The following is a 20,221-nucleotide window of genomic DNA, read 5'->3' as shown; positions in this document are numbered from 1 at the left end:
AACAAAGCAAAATTTATTTCTCGAATCCAAAGAGATCTAAAAGAGAGTATATAGATAAAAAAAATACAACATAAATTAAATATATTAAATAATATATATTAAAAGTTTCTTCATGCACATAAATCTTGCATCTTTTTAAAAACGTTTACGTTTGTCATTAAAGAAAACGTACATAACAATCGAATGAATGTATTCATTGTGCTAAAATTTCATAAGTAATCGCATTAAATATACATTCGAGAGTGAGTTATATAGAATACATTTTTAATTCACTAGAAAAAATATATAGCATTGATATATATGTCAATTTTATAAACACACAGATAACATTACGTTGCCACTGGAAAATCTTATGCGATGACGTAATAAATTTTAAACATTCTTACCAATATATGCTATATCATGATCTTTCATAACAAATATCGTGAAATGAGACATATTTATATACACGTGTGTGTGTACCTGTATATGTGTGTGTGTGTGTGTGTGTGTGTGCGCGCGCGCGCGCGCGCGCGTGCGTGCGTGCGTGCGTGTGTCTGTATTTGAGTGTCCATCTGAATGTATTATAAAATATTCAAATAAATTCCATAACGCGAGCTAGGAGTGAAAGTTTAACACATACACACACACATACGCATAATATATTAATGTATATTATATCTCGTAAAGATCTGACGTATACTGTAATACAACGATTGTAATAGTTGTGTCTGCTTTAATAAGCAATAAAAATATATAAAAGACTGAGCTCTGTATTAGCGCGGTACATATATACATATATTTATATATATAAATATCACTCTCGTTTTTTTTTATTACTTATACACGAATCGACTAAACTCGGATTATGATCACCCTGGATATATCTTGTACGCCAATTGCGGTACGCGCGATATAAGTGAGTCGACGCAAAGATCCGCGTCTCTGCGTCCTCGCGTGTGTCTGTATTTTTTTTTTCTTCTCGATTGCAATGAACTGTGTGTGTATGTGTGCGTGTATGTGTGTGCGCGCGGGCGTCTGTATATGTGTGGTAAAACACAAGCTTCAATATATGCTATGATATTTATACTGTCGCGCGCAAACGAATCGTCGTTTTTCAATTTCGCGCTCTTTTGTTGTCGCGTTTACGCCGTGGTCGCCGTTGTTGCTCAATTGCACGACATTTGAGAAAATGCCACTGCTATGACGCGGAAAACTTGGTATCGTTGTCCGAATGTTTCTTTTTTCTCAACTGTTAATTGCTGGCGTCTTCATATCGTATGCCTTTTTTCTCATATGCGTCACTGTGCAGTGTTCGTTTGAGCATATCTGAACAAATTAAATTTTTGCGTATTGTACACATGAAAGTACAAGCTGATCGACGATGGCGACGACGACGACGACGACAGCGCATAAAAGATATTCTCACATGTTCTTCCATCACGAACGAACAAACGAATGAGGAGGATGCAAAAACTTAGGACATCGAGGAGCAGGGTAAACGAGGCGAGCCCATCTGCGTGAGTACCCTGTCGAGCCACTGGAGTGGCCCATTTAAATGCAACTCGATCCAACAAGGGGTCGAGGTAACCGTCTGCCGGCGATATTCCGCACCCCAGCCCTTTACAAAGCTCATACGGATCGTGCACATACGCGTCAACTGGTACACTGCCTCGAAGCCTTGCGACACCGACTGTGATAGCAACGCCGCAAACTCCTGGTTGTTGAAGATCTTCAAATTACATCCTGGAAGCAAAGAGACAAAATAAATTTGAATATTATTTTGAGAACGATCTGACAAACGAATGAATAAAGATATACTTCGAGCAGTAATTGTTTTATATGGCCCTCATTTTTTCATTGAAATAGGCATAGTATATGAGATATTTTAAACAATTTCGATTATTAATTTGCATTCGAAGAAGGATTGCTAAATATATCTGGAGACTGATAAAAAGAAAATATAGGATTAAATATATAGTTCACTAATTTTTAAATATTCTAATACAGTAAAATACGATAAATTTGATGTCAAAGAAGACTTGTACACAAGCTTGCACATACACATATGAACATATCAACACACAAGCAATTATAAAAAATTATCTTCGTTAATAAAAAAAATAAGAAGAAAAACATGTATATTTCAGAAAGAAAATCTATTAAAAAATTAGCACACGAGCCGAAAATAAAATTTCTTCATTTACCTGGTGGTATTTTGCAAACAGTGGCCGGATGCCAGCCGTAACGTTGATTGCAGTTGGGACTCTGTACGAAGATACTCGAGTCGGATAAACATTCGGCGAACACCTCGCCGCCAATGTAGTAGAGCCTAACACCTTTACCGATGTGTCGCCTGGTCTGCTCGACCACCGTATTACGATTCACGTTGGATAGCAAGCCGAGACAGAAGCGCTCCGAGTTGCTCGGATCGGTGAAGCCGTCCACCGTTATACTTGGCTGCGACGCATGAAATGTTTCGCCCACTCTTGTATTCAGCTCGTAGTAACTAATTGAACACCTGGCGAGATGGCAAAACGGAAGTTGAGCGACATACGTGGATAAAGATTAAGTGATAAAGATTCAGAAAAACAGATAGATGAAAATTAATTCATTTCCGGTCTTTAGTGCTTTCCTATTTTAATATTAATTTTATCCACAATTATCTTGTATGGATATCAATCCGATTTATAAATCCAAAAAATCCTCTCTGTACACTTTTATCATTAATTTTGTTTCGCGTATAAAATACATGAGAGTAATGGTGTTTAGTCTTTCGCCGTTTCTGTGTCTGGAGAAAAGTGCAATACGCAATGTGCAATGTCGTTCATTAATCATCCCTAGCACTCACCAAAACGCGGGCTCGCAATACATGACCGGTTGTGCATCCACGGGACTGGGTGACAGGCGTGACAGAGACATGTTATCGTTGTGGTCCATATTGTCACCGTCCTCGCTGATGTAACCCGGCGGTGGCGTATCTGCTGGTGGATCCATGGAACCCGGAGCAGGATGAGGCGAACCTTGCACGCTTCCTAAGCTTCCAACACTCGCCGGACTCGTCGCCTGCATACTCTAAACATCGATAATCCGCCACAATGTCATTTGTCAGAATTTATTAGTAAAGATAATTTGGATCGTAATGACTCACTTTTAATCGACCTCGAATTAATCGTTTGCATTTTAAATTGTAATTCGGATAAATTCTTCTAACTTACTAACCTGCATTCCTTGGTACGGATTATTTGGTTGCTGTTGCTGTTGCGGGGACTGCGGTATGTTTTGCTGCTGATTATGCTGGTGATTTAGCGTCGCGTGGAAGCTCGTGTTCTCCGGAACGCTGACGCTGAGCTCCTCGAGGGAGGTGTTGTAAAGGACGGTGTTCTCGTCGCTGGTTAGATTGTGCCGCGGCACGAGAATGGCCGGCAAAACTGCAAAGTTTCGTGCTCCGATAAAGTCACGCGATTCTACTAGCCTCGCTATGCTTATGATTGTAACGGCCGATTAACATCCCTTTTCAAGGAAAGAGGAACGGAAATAGAGGGAGAGAAAAATGAAAGAGAGAGAGAGAGAGAGAGAGAGAGAGAGAGAGAGAGAAATAATTCAAGCAAAACGAATAATGCACAATTTTACCTTCGCTCTAAATATAAGTACAAGGTGTCTACGCAAATCTTATAAAAAAATTCTCTAAAATCCCCCCCACAGGTATTTTTGTTCACAAAATCTTTAATTTATTGTGTTTTCTAGTGTTTTCACTTATACGAAAGAAAAATACAAAGCCACTTAAGTTTTAAGTGTTAGATTTGCAAAAATGTACAGGAAAAAAGAATTGAACAACTTTCGTAAGATAAGCATTTTTCTTGCATAAAATACTTGCATAAAATTTTCATATTTTTGTATCTAAAAATTACAATAAAGAATATGCACTGCATATTCAATATTTTATTAAGACATTGAATAATTCACTTGATTCGCTGACTATTTACAATATGAGATCAAAATTATCAAAGAGAAAATTTTTGAAAAAGCTCCCAGGGTCCCAATAAAATTCCATGAGAATTCCCTGATTTTTCCAGGTACAAAAGTAATCCCTGAGAATTCCAGATTTTCCATATTTTTCCATAGAGTAGACACCCCGTCCTGTAAGTAATAACATTGTTTCCCACGCGAATAAATGAATTTATCAAACGTGTAATAAAAAGGTAAAATGTTGCGAGAATAAAAGGTCAACATTTTTCTACATGATGAAGACTTCTGTACATATGTATCAATTTGTCTTTACATACCTGGCGTTTGTATTCGTTGATAATGATAAGGATTCACGCAGACCTCGTCGCGTTTCTGGGTGAAGGCGTACTCGCAGTGCTCGATCGCCCTTAGTTCGTGGTGCGACTGCAAATCCGGCCAACGCCAGAGTCGACAGTAAATCACGTGCGGCAGACCCTTTCCGCGAACACCTTGAACGCCGTTGTCGCCGACACCGCCCGGGCTAGGCCTATAAAGATTTTATAAATCAAAATCGTGCACATTAATTTTGAAACTTCTTTAATAATTTTGATAAAGCGAGCCGAAATCTCGGGCATCCAGAGATCAAATAGTGTGTTACGTGTAATATTTTGAAAGAAACTCTATTTAACAAATATATATAATTTATATTTTAATTTATTAAATGATTAAGCTCTCTTTTCTTAGCTTGAGAGATAAATTCTTCTGATGTGTGCGTATTAAATTGGATTCTTTCTCTGTTTGCATCATGTCATGTAACTGCACATCACACCGGAGAAGAAAGAGAATCCAACTGGAATTTGCTGCATAAAATCTCTCCGTCTGGTAAAGGACCGAGAAATTTCACGAGATTATGTATTCGATGCTGTAAAGCGGGCAGACAAAATAGATGACGCATATATATGCTACGTAGCCGGCTGTAATGGTCTATTGAGCTTGTCAATATTATCCGGCAGGCGTACGAGTCGATTCTAGTATACGTCGAATACATCAATGCCTTACAACCACACAATAATCAATGTGGCGTTCTGTAATTCGCATGACAAGGGAAATATCGTGCATTCAACGAGGACGTGTGTCCTTCTTCGATCGTCTTAAACGTAAAAAAACACTTGGACAGATTAATTTCTAAAAAATTTAAAAGACATATTTTTACTTATTCAAACAAAATTTAAATAAAACCCTGCTAAAAATGGAAAACTTATTAAAGCTAATCTTGAAATATAAAATCTTACTATTGTAAAAGAAATATATTCATTTATTATACCACAAAATCGAATATCTTGATTATTAATGAATTATAATGCTAGCACATAAATAAATTAAATAAATTAATAAAATTAAATAAATAAATAAACATATAAATGAATTAAATTAAATTAAATTAAATAAAAAATGAATATAATGAAAATAAGATCTATATACATATAATCAACTTCTCTCGATGTGCTGATAACACCACGAGATCACTGTTATTCTTCTGTAGTTCTGGATATTGATATATTTCGATCGATATCGAGTTTAAAATGCAACGCTCAATCGAGGAAAAAATAAGCAATAAAACAATAATTATATATAAAAAGAAAATAAAGTGAGAGATTGCGGGATCCCTTAAACCGTATAAAATTAATAAGCTGCGAGAGACCGTACATATTTGCGGAGCGGATAATCTCGCTGGTATTCTTCCGCACTAACGTGTAGAATTAAACGATATTTAATTCTCCCACACGCTCATGATTCGCACGCTGCTCATTCTGTGTGTTTCGCGAAATTCTACCAAGCAAGAAGCAACACGACTTTCCTCCGGAAAGGGACACTATCGCTGTGTCGTTATTACGTTCGCGTAATTACAGCTTCCACGCGCTTGCGATCTCATTATAGGACCTCGACGAATAACGCAAGAATTGTTACTTCCGGATCGTGAATTACTCGTTGGCGCCAGACTACCCATTGTTCTTTTTTTCCGTTGATGCCGAAATTATCGAGAACAAAGATTGATGCGTAGAAGCATCGATAACGAAATCATATTTTCCAGTTATTATCTTCAGTTTGACAAGAATGAAGATGCGGACTGTTTCATCCCTAATTGAATCTCAATTTTCGTTAATATTTATCTTTTCGGAGTAAATAATTTCTTGTGGCGCACTCGTCGTATAAAAAAAAAGAAAAATGAAATTATATTTCAAATAATCACAAAAGTCAAAAAGAATTCTCTGTATATTCGATTCTCTCTTTAAGGCCATTAGAAGTGAGAAAAGACGGCTGAGATTGCGCTTATGAAATTTGTGATAAGATTAGATGTGTAACATTTCTGTCGATGCATAATTCACAACAACCTTGAGCTCATCTCGTTTTATATATATGGATATATATGTGCGTTGTCTCTCGATCGTTCCTTCATCTTCTCTCTCTCTCTCTCTCTCTCTCTCTCTCTTTCTCGCACGCACTTGTTTATTTTCGCGTTTATACTCTCAATTATCTTTCTTGCATGATACCGCACTTTGTTATATAATAATTTAACGGACATTCGCTCGAGATTTATATGACGGTGCCTTTATCAATATCTTGTCTATTTAATAGTAACCGATCGTAGAATTAAACGTGAGATATATCTACTACGAAAATTGTATTATAGTTTGAGATAAGATAAATAATAATCGCGGATATTAACGTAATTAAAGAGTTTATATCTATTTGAGCAGTTTATCTAGAAAATGTAGATTATATGTATATTTATAAGACTTTCATCATACAGTTTTTATATAGCCTTGTAATATATAACTATATATAATCTCCATTTTTTAAATATAAAACTTTTACACACACACACACACACACACAATATATATTTTTTAAGAAAGCATTTTTCGACCCATGTTTAGAGGAAACTTTTTGTTCAGAATTAAATTTCCTATAAAATCTCAAAGTCTGGTCGGAATGTTTGGGACCACCCTTTATATATATGTACAAACTCTACGATTATGAATAAAAAAAAAAGACGGAAATTTTTTACTCTGTTGCTGTATTTTATTCTTTAAGATATATAAGTGTAAAGAGCAAAAAAAAAAATAACAGAGATGGAATAGCGCGATAAAAGGAGAAAAATTAAAATAATTGACAAATAAAAAGAATTCTTAGTATTATAACTATCCAGTCGATGATGTAACAGCGACTTGTCCGATATCGTGATTTCTTCGCTACTAAGTTTCACGTTGCAACTGGTCAGTTTAACCACGATCATGTAATCATTATTGATCAATCCTTTCAAAGTATTTCTATATTTACGTTTCACTTGTCAAATTTCATATCGCGAAGAGCGGACGACGACATTATTATGCGATCGTACGAGAAAGATAATGCTAATTTTACTATTACTAATTTATATTTGTGTATTTAATTTAAGTCATTTAATTTAATTTAATTTAATAATTATTTTATTTTATTTTTTTTTACTTTTATTTATATTCTCATTTTATATTCTTGTGCTATTTTCAAATAATATCATTGTGCTATTTTAATAATATCAATTGTGCTATTTTTAAATAATATCAATCATTTCTCTCTTTTCTCTTTTATGTAATGGATTTTTCCGTATATAAAATAATTAAATAAATAAATAAATGATGATAAATTTTTATTGAGTGAGAAATGCGAGCTCGTTCATCCGCACATCTGTGTTAAATCGATTTAGCGATGTGCGAACTGTAAATATCAAGATACTTCCATCTGCTCGATCGCTTCCATGCAAAACAAACATCGCGAAGCGATTTTCGGAAAAATTTGGAGAATCAATTATCAGGTCACTCAAGATTCTCGATCTCTCCGAAGTCATCACCACTGCAAAAATTATTAATATGTATATTTCGGATTCGCGCATTGATCGCACACGAGCAGATCTGTCAAACGAAATGGGAGAATATCGTTGATTTCTGATTCTCTTCGTCTCGCTTTCGGAAGCTCATCCGTTAAAACGGGAGAAGGAAGACAAATTCGCTGAGTATATATCGCGTTGAACGAGATCGAAAGGTCGCTACCAATGAAATTCGCGTGCAAACATATAACCGGAGCATATGTCCGAAATAATCCCGTCTATTTTAATATACAATTTAGAGCCATTTGGATATCTTTATTTAAGCTATTCTTTTCATAGATGCATAATGAAAATTATCCGCAGCCTCACTTTTACCACCGCTCGATTGGTCTGTCGTTTCGGAAAAGTCGAGCTGACAATGAGCTCCACGAGAAACGAAATTTGTGTGCAAAAATTGACATTGTTACGCAAAGATATTTTGCGCCTTTTGTATTCTCATTGTCCTTGCAACTGACGAGAACGAAATAGCGAAATAGAAATAATTCTCCGCTTCGCGACTTCAAGGAGATATAATTTATCGGGGCCGATTACGTTACGTTCGCTTGTCTTATCGATCCAGCCTTTTTTTCTAAGACCTCTTTCTTCCTCCGGTTCTCTTATCGGTCCGTTGCTATCGGCTGTGCGATAGTCTCCATTTGAATTCTACTAATGCTTTATGCATGCTATGTGAAAAGTGTTTTCCGATCGACAATATTTGTACGATAATTTAAATCTACAATTGCTATCGTCTAGCTTATAATTAGTACAATCAATTAATAATATATTTATACACAAATCTATTTAATTATTCATTGCTTTTGATTTAAGTATCATAATAAAAAAATAAATAAAGATAAAATACCCCCAAAAAAATGTATCCAACATTACTTTACTATATTATGCGTATATTATTATTAATGATATGTAAAAATTTACCAGCGTTATTATAGCTTCTCTTTAAATGCTAACAAAAAATGAAAATTATAGTCCTTATAATGTTACATTTTTGTAACAATTTTTAATGTACTTTACACCGACAGATTCTAATATCGATCAAAGAGATATCAATCTATTTTCCTATAAATTTCTTGGACTTCTGACTTCTGCGTTACAAATTGTAAATATCGATTATTCATGGAAATATCAATTGCTTTCGTAAACTTGAATGATTAAATTTTCTTTAAATTTTCGCGCGATAGATATAATCACTTTAGATATCGTCAATCAAGATTTATTATTTAAACATCTACATATATGTGTATCTCGCGAGAGGAAACTATTTTGAAAAAAAAATTTTGTGTGTCTCTTTCATTTATTTTCCGCCATCGGACGAAACTATTATAGCGGACAGTTACAGGCTGAAAATATTTGAGGAAAAACGTTTTTCGTCGTTAATAAAAACTGTTTGTATTGTTTTTCAATTCCCGATAACCTTTCGTGAATTTTACACGTAATAAAAAAATATCGAGAATGTACAAAAGATTCCGAAATATTGAAAAAACAGATCAATCCGTCGCTCCCCCGCCCCCCTCCCTCCTGCCATTCCCAACGATTTGTCGTAAACGTTCGTGTATTGTCGCGACATGTAATTAAACGAAACGTTCGACAATGCGTGATAAAAATTCGATGCATTCACCATCTCGGTTCAAAGAGACGTATTTTCTATGACTATCAGAATGTAATGCAAAACGTTTTTAATTTTGCTCATGCTTTTTTTTTTCCCCCCGTTTTGCTTGCCAATATTACGTTTAATAAACGACCGATGCAACCTTGGATCTGAAACAACCAATATAACGTTCTACGGCACGCGAATAGAAGGAAGGAAATGTCGGGTGTTCAGATATAGGACATTTGTCTTTTTACCTTCAAGTCATATAGGGTGAGCCGTTATTCGTGGTTGTATATAATTCATTTTAAAATGAAGAGTATTTTTAAAAAGGTCTACCGTCGACAGCCAAAGAAAAAACCTTTTTGTAGATTTGAAACTGATTATTTCAAAACCTATGAGATATACTGCAATCATTAATTTAATTCTTTATAACTATAACAGTTTCGATACTTTTTGTTAAAAAAAAATACTTTCCCTGATATTTGTAAAAATCCATAAAATAACCGTGATTTCGTGGATTAGGTTTTTGGGCGTTTTTTGGATTAGATTTTAACTTTTTAAGAAAATATTTTCCGACCCATATTTATAGGAAACTTTTTGTTCAGAATTAAATTTCCTATAAAATCTCAAAATCTGAGTGCTTGCGCCCTTTATAAAACCCAACAATGAAGTCCCACATGAAAAAATTTCATGCTGCAATTTCGACTTATTTTTTCATAAAGAATCAATCTGTCGGTTGCATCACGAATTGTGGATTACCTTGTATATGCGTTGTGTATAATAAAAATGATTATTTCCTACTCAAGAAATCGAAAGAGAAAGAGAGAGGAAAATATTGCGATTCAAACACGTTATAACAGAGATTTAAAAATTTCTTTAAAAATGTAATGTTATTTGTATATGTGTACCTTTTATACATTCTCATTTCCTTCTTTTTTATCATATTACAAAATAATATGAAACTTTTAAATCTTTTCTTCAATATCTGTAATAATGTATAAAAAATTATTTATTGTTAAAAAAAAATCCCCATAAGAAATAAAATTATATTTCTTCATTTATTCGCGAAATATTTCATCTTAAAATTCTATTTTCCTTTTTGTTCCGACAGTTCGCGATTCGATTCATCTGCGTACGCGATTCCTTTCACTAAAATCGAACGAGCGTAAGGCCAACCGCGATAATCAGTCGTAGTGTGAACGAAGTGCAAAATAAACTTTTACCGCGGATAATGCATTAACAATCGCTAATGTCATTACGTACGTGCCGCGAGTTTAATAGCGTTATTATACGGCGCGATCATCGCGACGAAGCACAATAGGATACGGATCTTTACGTAATTTCTATCTCTCCTTCGCAAATCACACCCTTCTCTTCCTACTCCAGGTGAAACGCCGTATACTCGGCGAAATCGCCATTAATTTTCCCCGCGAATTATTATTCGCGTCAATTGTCTTGCGTCAATCGACCAACAGCCTCGAGTAACAGCAAATCGAGTTTTAACCACGCTCTCTAGGCAATATTATATTAAATCTATTCCCTAAGTATTCTCTAAATCTCCTTATAAAACATAATAAACAAAAATGATAAAAGAAAAATAAAAGAAAATTTTTTTAATTATTTTTCACACATATTTATAAATTGATATTTTAAAAATTTAAGACATATTTAATCTTTTAATATCTGATTACATTTTTAATAGAAGATATAAATAAATAAATGTATAAAGATATATTAATAAATATAAATATTAATAAATAAATATAAATATATTTAAGAAATATTAATAATTTTTCCGTTAAACTGTTTCACGCGTTTAGAAACGTAAGTGGCAAACGCGACGTACGGATACAACGAAAGACAATAGCGCATCCCGTTCTTTATTGTCCGCGTAAATCGCTTCTGCGTCGTCGTGACGTAAAAGACGGAATTATACGCCATAAGAGCGAGTAAGAGCCGCGAATCTAAGACGAGCAAGAAGAGCCCCGCTTGGGTGACAAACCGGATAAATCCGCCGTCGATTGAAACTCTCGGCTCGCTACGATTTGCAAAGTGTGCCGGTGAAGAGGAGGTCGCGGGGAAGGCGGGAGATGTTTCAATTTATTTCTACGAGATTTCACTTTGCGACAGACGCGAGAACAGTCAAACGAAGCCTCTACCTTGTCTCTCATCGACTTCTCTTTTTGGCAGCTTAGCATTGACACATAAAAACGAGAGATAAATCAAAGTGCACGTTTCCTTTTTCATTAAGTATCATCAATTAATTCGTTGATGATATTTTTTTTTAAATAATGCAACTTGTTAGAAGGATGAAATTTATCGATAAACTTGAATAAAGTAATGTTGAAGGCGAATTAGAAATTCGTTGATTATACAAAATAAATAAAATTTAGTAACGTGAAATTCAATGCGTCCCACTTTTGCGAATTTATTGTTGGACGAAATGTTTGCGGTTACAGTCTGATTGAAGAATACATACATCGCACACATACATACATCTCTCATTCATCTTTGATATACAATGCGGATATATAGATCGATATTCTCGACGCGTTCATTCAGCATCGGATGCCAGCCTCGGAAGACAGATCGGATATTCCAAGTTTTATTCCAAGTTTAATGTGAAAATCGTGTTCAATGTCAACGCCAGAGAATTATATCTAGAATGTTAGATCTAGACAGCTATATCTAGTATGCTAAAGTATGAAAATATTTTAGAAGACGGAATTTGATCTCTAACGATACTCGAGAGTTATAATAAAAAAAAGGAATAAAATATGTGTTTCACAGTCGATGCTTTCCCGCCAATTTTGTGGCATAAAATTGTATCTCGAGTTTCCAGAATTAGAGTTTGCCCATCCGATAGAGATACAACAAACGATGCATATCTTTTTTTAAAACATATTGGGAATTTTATAGACTTGCGAAGAGAAGACTCGAAGAGAACTCTAACAATTATATCGAAATTTTAAAAAGAAAGAGTGCTTTCACGAAGATTTATTCCTGTGGCTCAGGGATCTCAAGGATAACAAAATGAGACAGGGAGAGTTAATTTATCTTCTAACGAATATTATTGAATTAACGTCACATGCACGGACTCTAGGACATAATAGTTATGCTGTGCATATCGACATCGTGAGCCTTTCGTAAATATGTATAACGCACGTTATTAAGTAGACAATATACGTGCATAATGCAATGTATTTGGGAAATAGAAAACAAAGTTTAATTTCCTCGACAGCGAAACATAAATACATGGGTCTCATTCGACACATTTCACACCTTCGAAAAATTGAGATCAAATATTTTATTAAAAATGCCATAATTTTTTGCTTAATACGACAAAAGAAGAAAAAGACGCAAAACAAGACAATATATATAAAAAAAAGTTTCTATAGATTGTGTACGATGTTAAAAAAATACAAATATATATTTCTAAAATATTACATATGTATCTCTAACATTTTAGTATAAATTTTTATTTATCTTTAAAATGAAGAATTTATTTTTAAGTCGATCACCTTATAATTAGATCGATATTTAAAAGAATGGTAATTATACTCTAAAGCTTATGTTTTATACTCGTCTTTTGAACGTATAATCTTAATGAAAGATATAGATTTAAAAAAAATAATTTTAAAGTATATTTTATATATTTTATAATTATATCACCCAACATATAATTATATTTATATAAATTATTTAAATTTATATATTGCTATATTTTCTTTTTTTAAATTCACGTGACCAATGGATCACGAGGGAGATATGCAAACATTAGCCTAGTCTTATTATCTTGATATGTATATCGATACGAGAGCATAAAACCGTAAAGTGCAAGGGATGAAATGCAGCGTGCACGTTTGAACGGAGAAGAATACCTGCCGCCGCTGCTGTTGTCGGTTGTTGCAACGTGCAGGTAGTCAAATATATCGAAATCCGTGGGACGTGCTGACGCACTTCGCGCATTATCTGCACGCGCGCCCTGCTCGCACGTGCCTCGTGTCGGACGTTACAATGGGACGAGGCTCATTAGAAGGTAGAACATGTGTACACACACAATGCAATCATGCACAAAATTTCATTTCTCTATGGAACCCTATTGTCCCGACATCGAATAATCGCGCACTTTTAAATACGCGCATATCAATCATATGGGTGTTAACAAGGTATTTACTCGATCTCGTAAAAAAAAATTCTCCCATCATCCAGATATTTTTATTCAAAATTCCAAGTAAAAGGAATATAATATTTATAATAAATATAATATTAAATAAATATTTTAAAGATTTTTCCGTGCTTCTCTTTCTAAAAAAAAAATTATTGTATACGTTTAAAAAAAAAAAAAAAAATTATTGTATACGCTTTTCACTTTTACAAAAGAAAAACAAAGCCATTTGAGCTTTAAAAGCTAAATTTGCAAATACTAGAAAAAAAATGAAAAAATTTTTAAGAAAAGCATTTTCCATTTGCATAAAATTTTGAGTTTTTTTATCACTAAAATAAAATATGCGCCGTATATTCAATATTTTATTAAGACATTGAATAATTCACTTGGTTTATTGACTGTTCATAATATAAGAGCAAAATTCAATCAAAGAGAGATTTTTTTTTAAATTCCCAGAGCCCCAATAAAATTTCATAAGAATGATAAATTTTCAGATTGTTTTTTCCAGATACAAAAGAAATCCCTGAGAATACTAGATTTTCCATACTTTTGCAAAAAGTAAACATCTTGATATTTCGATTTTATATCCTTTTATCTATTCCTTCTTATCTTGAGAATACAAACGCGATCAAAGGAATCAATCTTCTATGAATTCTCTTTAGAATTGGCGCACTTTTTAATGATAATATTAAATATATAAATAAAGAGAAACAAGTGTACAATTTTTAAATAAAAAATATTAAATGGCGAAATCTTAAAGGCTCAAAATTTTAAAGGACGTCGATGAAAATATATTGAAATTTTCAATATATTTAAAGTCAGTAAAATTTCTTTATATGTAAGAAATTTATATAAAGAAATTTTACTGAAGCAATATATATATATGAATCAAATATATATTGTTCGAGTTAATGACCGAAAGAATGAAAATTGCTTAGCAGTTCTGAGTCTCTTCGAGTTACATCAAGAGTGTAAATAAGCCAATTGTGGTTAGTCGTTCTTCCTATAATCCTGTCCCCTGAGGTTATCTCGGTTTCGTCAAAACGTCATAACTCTAATAATAGATATTTATTATTTTTACATATTTATTATCTATTATTTTATTATTTATTTTATTAAAACCGACCAAATATTGTTTAAAAAAATGTAATATTTCCACAGGAAATAAATACACTTCTTCGGCATATATATTTTTACACCGTGAAAAAGAGAAAAAAAACATAATAGGAACGCGATCGATAGAGACGCGCAAACACACGCTTACAACTAAATAACTATATAATCGCGCGGAGATAAAACCTTATTTGTGAGTTCTATTCGCGATATGGTTGCGAGCTTAAAAGACTCGACTCGGCGCTCGAAGAATTCGTCGCTCTTTACGGACTGTAATGACGTATAAAGCTTCAACTCACGCACGTGTAGCACCTCACTCGTCGGCTGCGAACAAATTGCTGCGAAATCACTCGATCGCCTCGTTTGACACTTCAGCTCCTCCTCCCTCCCCCGTCCTGTTTCGATCTACGCGAGCGTAACATCCTCTCCGACGTCATCGAAGATGTTGACCAGCTGTTGTGCCGTAAGAATTCTCGTGTGCGTTGACTAATCTTTTTTTTTCGTCCTTCGCGATCGAATATCCTTGATCCCCGGAACGGTCGTCGCGAAGATCCGAAAGAGACGGAAACGCGCGCGTTCCGCTCGCGTGTGTCCGCACGACTACGCGACGAGGATCCACTGGCGCTTTTCTCGCCAGGCTTTCCCTCTCCCGTTACCGGATATCCTTGGAGGAGAGGCTCCGCGTCATCGCGGCAGGTCAGGACTACTACTATTAATAAAGTTGTCATGCGGTACGCACACCGCAATCGATTCCCGTATAATGGCTTCGACTGTATAGATATACTGATATACATAAACGAGCCGAGCGCCACGTGATACATCATTCCGATATATACAGGATCCTTCAAGAGAGATGAGTCTGAAGATAATCGCTCGTATTATAATCTCCATCGCACGCGACATCCTTAACAAAAATTACTTAAAAAAATATAGAAGTGACGTAAAGATGAATTCAAAAATTCAGTACTGCTGTAAGATAAATGAAAATTCAACTTAATAAAAAAAATGTCTTGTATATCGTGTATATATATATATATATATATATATATATATATATATATATATATATATATAAAAATAATATATACATAAAAAAAAATAATAATCATAAGTTTTCTCGAACACAATTTTCTCGTTCAAGGATTAGAAATATCAAGGAAAAAGATAGCGTTCTGGTTTTTGCGATTAAGTGTATCTAACAATAAATTATCTTGTATACTTTTGCTAGTAAGAACGTATGTCACGTCAGAACAGAATCCTTATTTATGAGGCAAGTGGCACAATATATTGATAATCTAATATTTAATATATTCGCAGTTATTGTAGCAATTTGTGTGCAGTATGCATAATCGAAGAACGAGGAAACTAATTCAAGTTACATTTACGACATATGTGTTCTTTTAATAACGAATATGTTACAATTTATACATACTCATTAAAATTCAATTCCTGATTAGATTGCAAACGAGGTGAGATGAATTGTAAAATATATCAACAGATTTTTCAAACAAAAAAAAAATCAATTTTTTATAATAAATCTTGTGAGAGAAATTTATATCAATGTAAAAATGGAAGTTAAATTATATTTTACAATTATCAATAATTGGCAACAATGACATAATATAATGACGTAAGCTCGTGATTATTCATACATTACACGAATTTAACGTTAAATCTCAGGCTATACCGATTAATATTTTCTGTAATCAATAATACAAAATGTAATTGCAACAATTAAATACTACTGTGACATACAATATTAATTTCGCATTATTATGCTTTTCATATTGCCTGTGCATGACATATTTTATAATATATCCCGTAGAGATAAACGATAAGCCACATTTAATTTTAAAACTCATACGTTTTCCTCCGATCGTATATGCATATATGTATATTTATTTGATTTCGTTTGAAATAACTTCTTTAAAACAATATATTCTATGTGATTTATCGCGATTAGAAACTAGATGTTAATCGCACCGTTAGATATCTAGGAAATGCAATTTACAAAGTGATCACGCGAGATAAGAGATCATGGTCAAGTATCTCGTCGCTATCAGTGTGATTATCACTCCTTATCTTTTTACGCGTTGTTTCACGCAAATATAGAAAAATAACGCAGCTGACTACTAATCCAGATTTTTATCTCGATAATTAAGTTCGTGATGTTTTCCATTTTTTCACGCTTCATGATCAGTTGGAAGCTGCAGACTATTTTATATCTGGATAAGCATCTTTTTTATTCCGACTGTCGATCGTTTTATTAAACGGCAGCTTCATAACTCTCTTTAATTAATCAAAATGTCTACAATGTATAAAAGTTAAAGTTGTTACTTTGTTTTTATTTTTCCAAAAATTAATATTAATTAAAATGATTAAACTTTTCATTGATTATATCTATTTAGAGAAAACTTTTTGCTCAAAATTAAATTTCCTATAAAATCTCCAAGTCTCAAAGTCGGAACGTTTGGGCCAACCCTGGATAATAAAAGTTTCTGTCCCACAAATGAAAGATAATATCGATTAATCGATACTGATGACAAAGTGGCGTATTTTGTATAAATAATTATTTTTCCTGTTAATATATATGTCTATTTCATTATGATGTATTGATTATTGTTCGTTTATTGATTAATGATTTATTTATTTATTTTTTACTGGAAAATACGAAAGGAAAAGCATATGCGCATATTCGTCTCGTACAACAGGAATCTAGTGAAATTAAAATGGCTGTTGCGTGAATTAATTGCTATTTATCCCGTGACGTGAAACAAACCGGGAAAAGCGCGCTGAAGAGCTTGATCATTTACATGCTCCGTCGTTCCGAACAATGTAATATATCGTCCACTTACTTTCATAGAACACTATCATATATCTCTCTCTCTCTCTCTCTCTCTCTCTGTTCCTCTCATTAGCGTATGAAAAGCCTGACCAAGTAAACAAACACGAACAAATATCCAGTAAAGAGAAACATTATTTAATTAATAATTATTTTACATATACATTTGATAAGAAATCATCTAGAAAAATGTTTTAAAGAAGTTAATATAACTAGCGTCTTTTCAACAGTCGGAGTTCGTTAGAAGTTATTCACCGGGGATTGAGATCACTCGACGCGCGCCTTATTATTTCCAATTTCGCGAAAACATTCTTATTGTTAGAGCGAGGAGAAAGAAAACATAAACTTCGCGCTTCTCGTACACCGCGATTACACATTTCGCGAGCGATTGATAAATGCTCCTCCGCCTACGCAGCAACGGGGTTTCGCTTTTGGGGTTTCTCCGAATGCGAAGGAGATCGCATTTACGTCATCGTCGAACGGTTCCTGATCGAATTGAGTAGAACGAATCCTTATCGAGATTATCAAGCTAACAAGCGTAATGTATAATAATAACATTGATTGCGTATTGACATAAGATTGAAGTTTCTTGATTCGATATATGTTGTAATATATTTTTAATATTAGTATAGTATTAAGAAAATATACTCACTATTATTATAGAAAATTGTTATCAAATTATTATTATTATTATCATTATCGAGATTGAATATTTTATCAGTGCGCTTGCTCCGCCATTGTTTCAAACGCACTTGTCAAATATTTGCACATAAAAAATTATTATTATTATTAATAAAATTATATTATATTATATTATATAATATTTAATTTAATTTTTATATTAAATTATTATATTATATTAAATAATGAAGGAAATGACGGCAAATTAAATACAAGAACGAAATTCGAAATTAAATTAAAATTGAACGAATTAGATTTTTTTTCTTTTTAATAAAATTAATCGATCGCATCTCGCGAAATTTCGAAGTAGATTAAAAAAACACTCCCGAAGAATATATTCTGCGTATGTTGGTGTACTCACGAGAATAGAACTCGTAAATCTTGCCCGCGGGGATTCCATCATACTCTCTATACACGTGCCCAGAGCGGCCAGTGTTTACCTGTGCCTGCTGCGTTATCGCGCCTCGACCGGCCTAAACGTGAACGTTGTCTCACGCGCATCCGTCCCATTGTAAGACCGCCGCGATACACATAGATAGGAAGGGAAGATATTACGCGGCGCACACTCCTCTCTCACGTGCGTGTCACGTATCAAAGCGTCTTGCGCCGAGCGAGTGACAGGCCGAGCCGCTTATCATCTCAATAGCAAACGCGTGCATATATGAATCCCGGCACGCACAGGTTACGTGTACGACGATCTCTAATAAGAACGCTCGGGCAAGTGCCGTCTCTCGGCGCGACGGTGAAAGACGAACGTCATATACGCACGATGAACGTGCGTCTCTATACGATGCGCCACACACACACACACACACAAACACACATATATGACATTCACAGACACGTACGCGCGCGCGCGGGTTTTCTTTCCTTCTCTCTCTCTCTCTCTCTTTCTTTCTCTCTCTTAGATTCTACCCATCGTTCACTTTTCTCTTTAAAAATGTATAAAATGCGTCACGCTATCGCGCGCAAACACGCACACATAAACGTCCCGAGTTACGATCAGGTGTGTATATTTATGTAGGCATACCTTGGTATAGTGATGCACTTGGTGTTGCAACTTTGCGTAGTGATAGCCTTCTCGAGCTCCTCGAGGCCCGCCGACTTCTTGAGCTTCTTCACCAGGCTCTTAACGGCCTTCTCGCTCCATTTGTCCTCGCTCTCGGCCTTCTTCCAGCCCAGCAGCCGCTTGACGATAGGCGGGTTAAAGCTGGGCAACATCGAAGTCATCATTTGCCCTGAGACGAGCGCGCGCGACCCGCATCGGGGCCGCTGTTGTCGCTGAACGCGTACGAAATTTTATTACGTTGATATCGCGCGAATCGACGAATATCGTTATCGGTTATCTCTCTGTCGCGCTTCCCGGAGATGATGCCCCGCGAATTGACGGCTCGCCGCCGAGTACCAATCGCGACGAGTTTTCACGCAAGATCGCACTCTCTCTCTCTCTCTGTTTCACGCAGCAGCGAAAGTTTCGCCACGGCCGCCATATTGCGCCCTCGGCACCGTAGCTCGGCACGGCTCGTTCGGAATCGGCAATCTTCGTCACTGGCGGCCACGAAGCGAGAAGTCTCTAGAGATGCGTATCTCACGGTCGTATTCGTGCCCGTATAACTGAATCGAAAATTGAAATTTGACCAATCGAGAGACAACGATATTTTAGCCCCTTTTCTTCCGATTAATCGAATTTCAAAGGTTCTAGAAGTAAGAACCAATTACGTTCGATTGCTATTCAACGCTTGTGTTTGCTGAACGCACTCATTGGTCGCGTTCAGCAGAAAAACCGCTCAGTAAAAAGGTTCGAATTCATGAGGCGCTCGTTTCAGCGTTGCATGTGGTCACGTGACTTCGCCTTGACGCTAGTTGCACAAGGAAAAAGAAGTTGGATTTTCTCAACTTCAGCGTCAAGCTGTACTGTTGGCCAGTATTGACGCTATAAATTCTTTTCATGCGTTTTTACAACATAGCGTCAAC

General features: G+C 34.9%; 1 protein-coding gene across 1 annotated transcript; it reads right to left on the bottom strand.

Annotated features, from left to right (window-relative positions):
• Positions 1-519: 519 nt before the first annotated feature.
• LOC126851360 (mothers against decapentaplegic homolog 3) lies at positions 520-19,703 on the bottom strand. The gene is made up of 6 exons (XM_050595248.1): positions 19,278-19,703; positions 4,266-4,474; positions 3,202-3,410; positions 2,831-3,054; positions 2,187-2,500; positions 520-1,725 (listed from the first exon to the last, which is right to left on the bottom strand). Exons 1-6 carry the CDS (start codon positions 19,478-19,480, stop codon positions 1,457-1,459), a joined length of 1,428 nt encoding a protein of 475 aa, XP_050451205.1. The 5' UTR covers positions 19,481-19,703; the 3' UTR covers positions 520-1,456.
• Between the last annotated feature and the right edge of the window lie 518 nt (positions 19,704-20,221).

Source organism: Cataglyphis hispanica, chromosome 8 (assembly GCF_021464435.1).
Source record: "Cataglyphis hispanica isolate Lineage 1 chromosome 8, ULB_Chis1_1.0, whole genome shotgun sequence".
Lineage (NCBI taxonomy): Eukaryota > Metazoa > Arthropoda > Insecta > Hymenoptera > Formicidae > Cataglyphis > Cataglyphis hispanica.
Note: the sequence above shows the minus strand (reverse complement) of the source record. Positions and strands in the feature narration are given on the sequence as shown.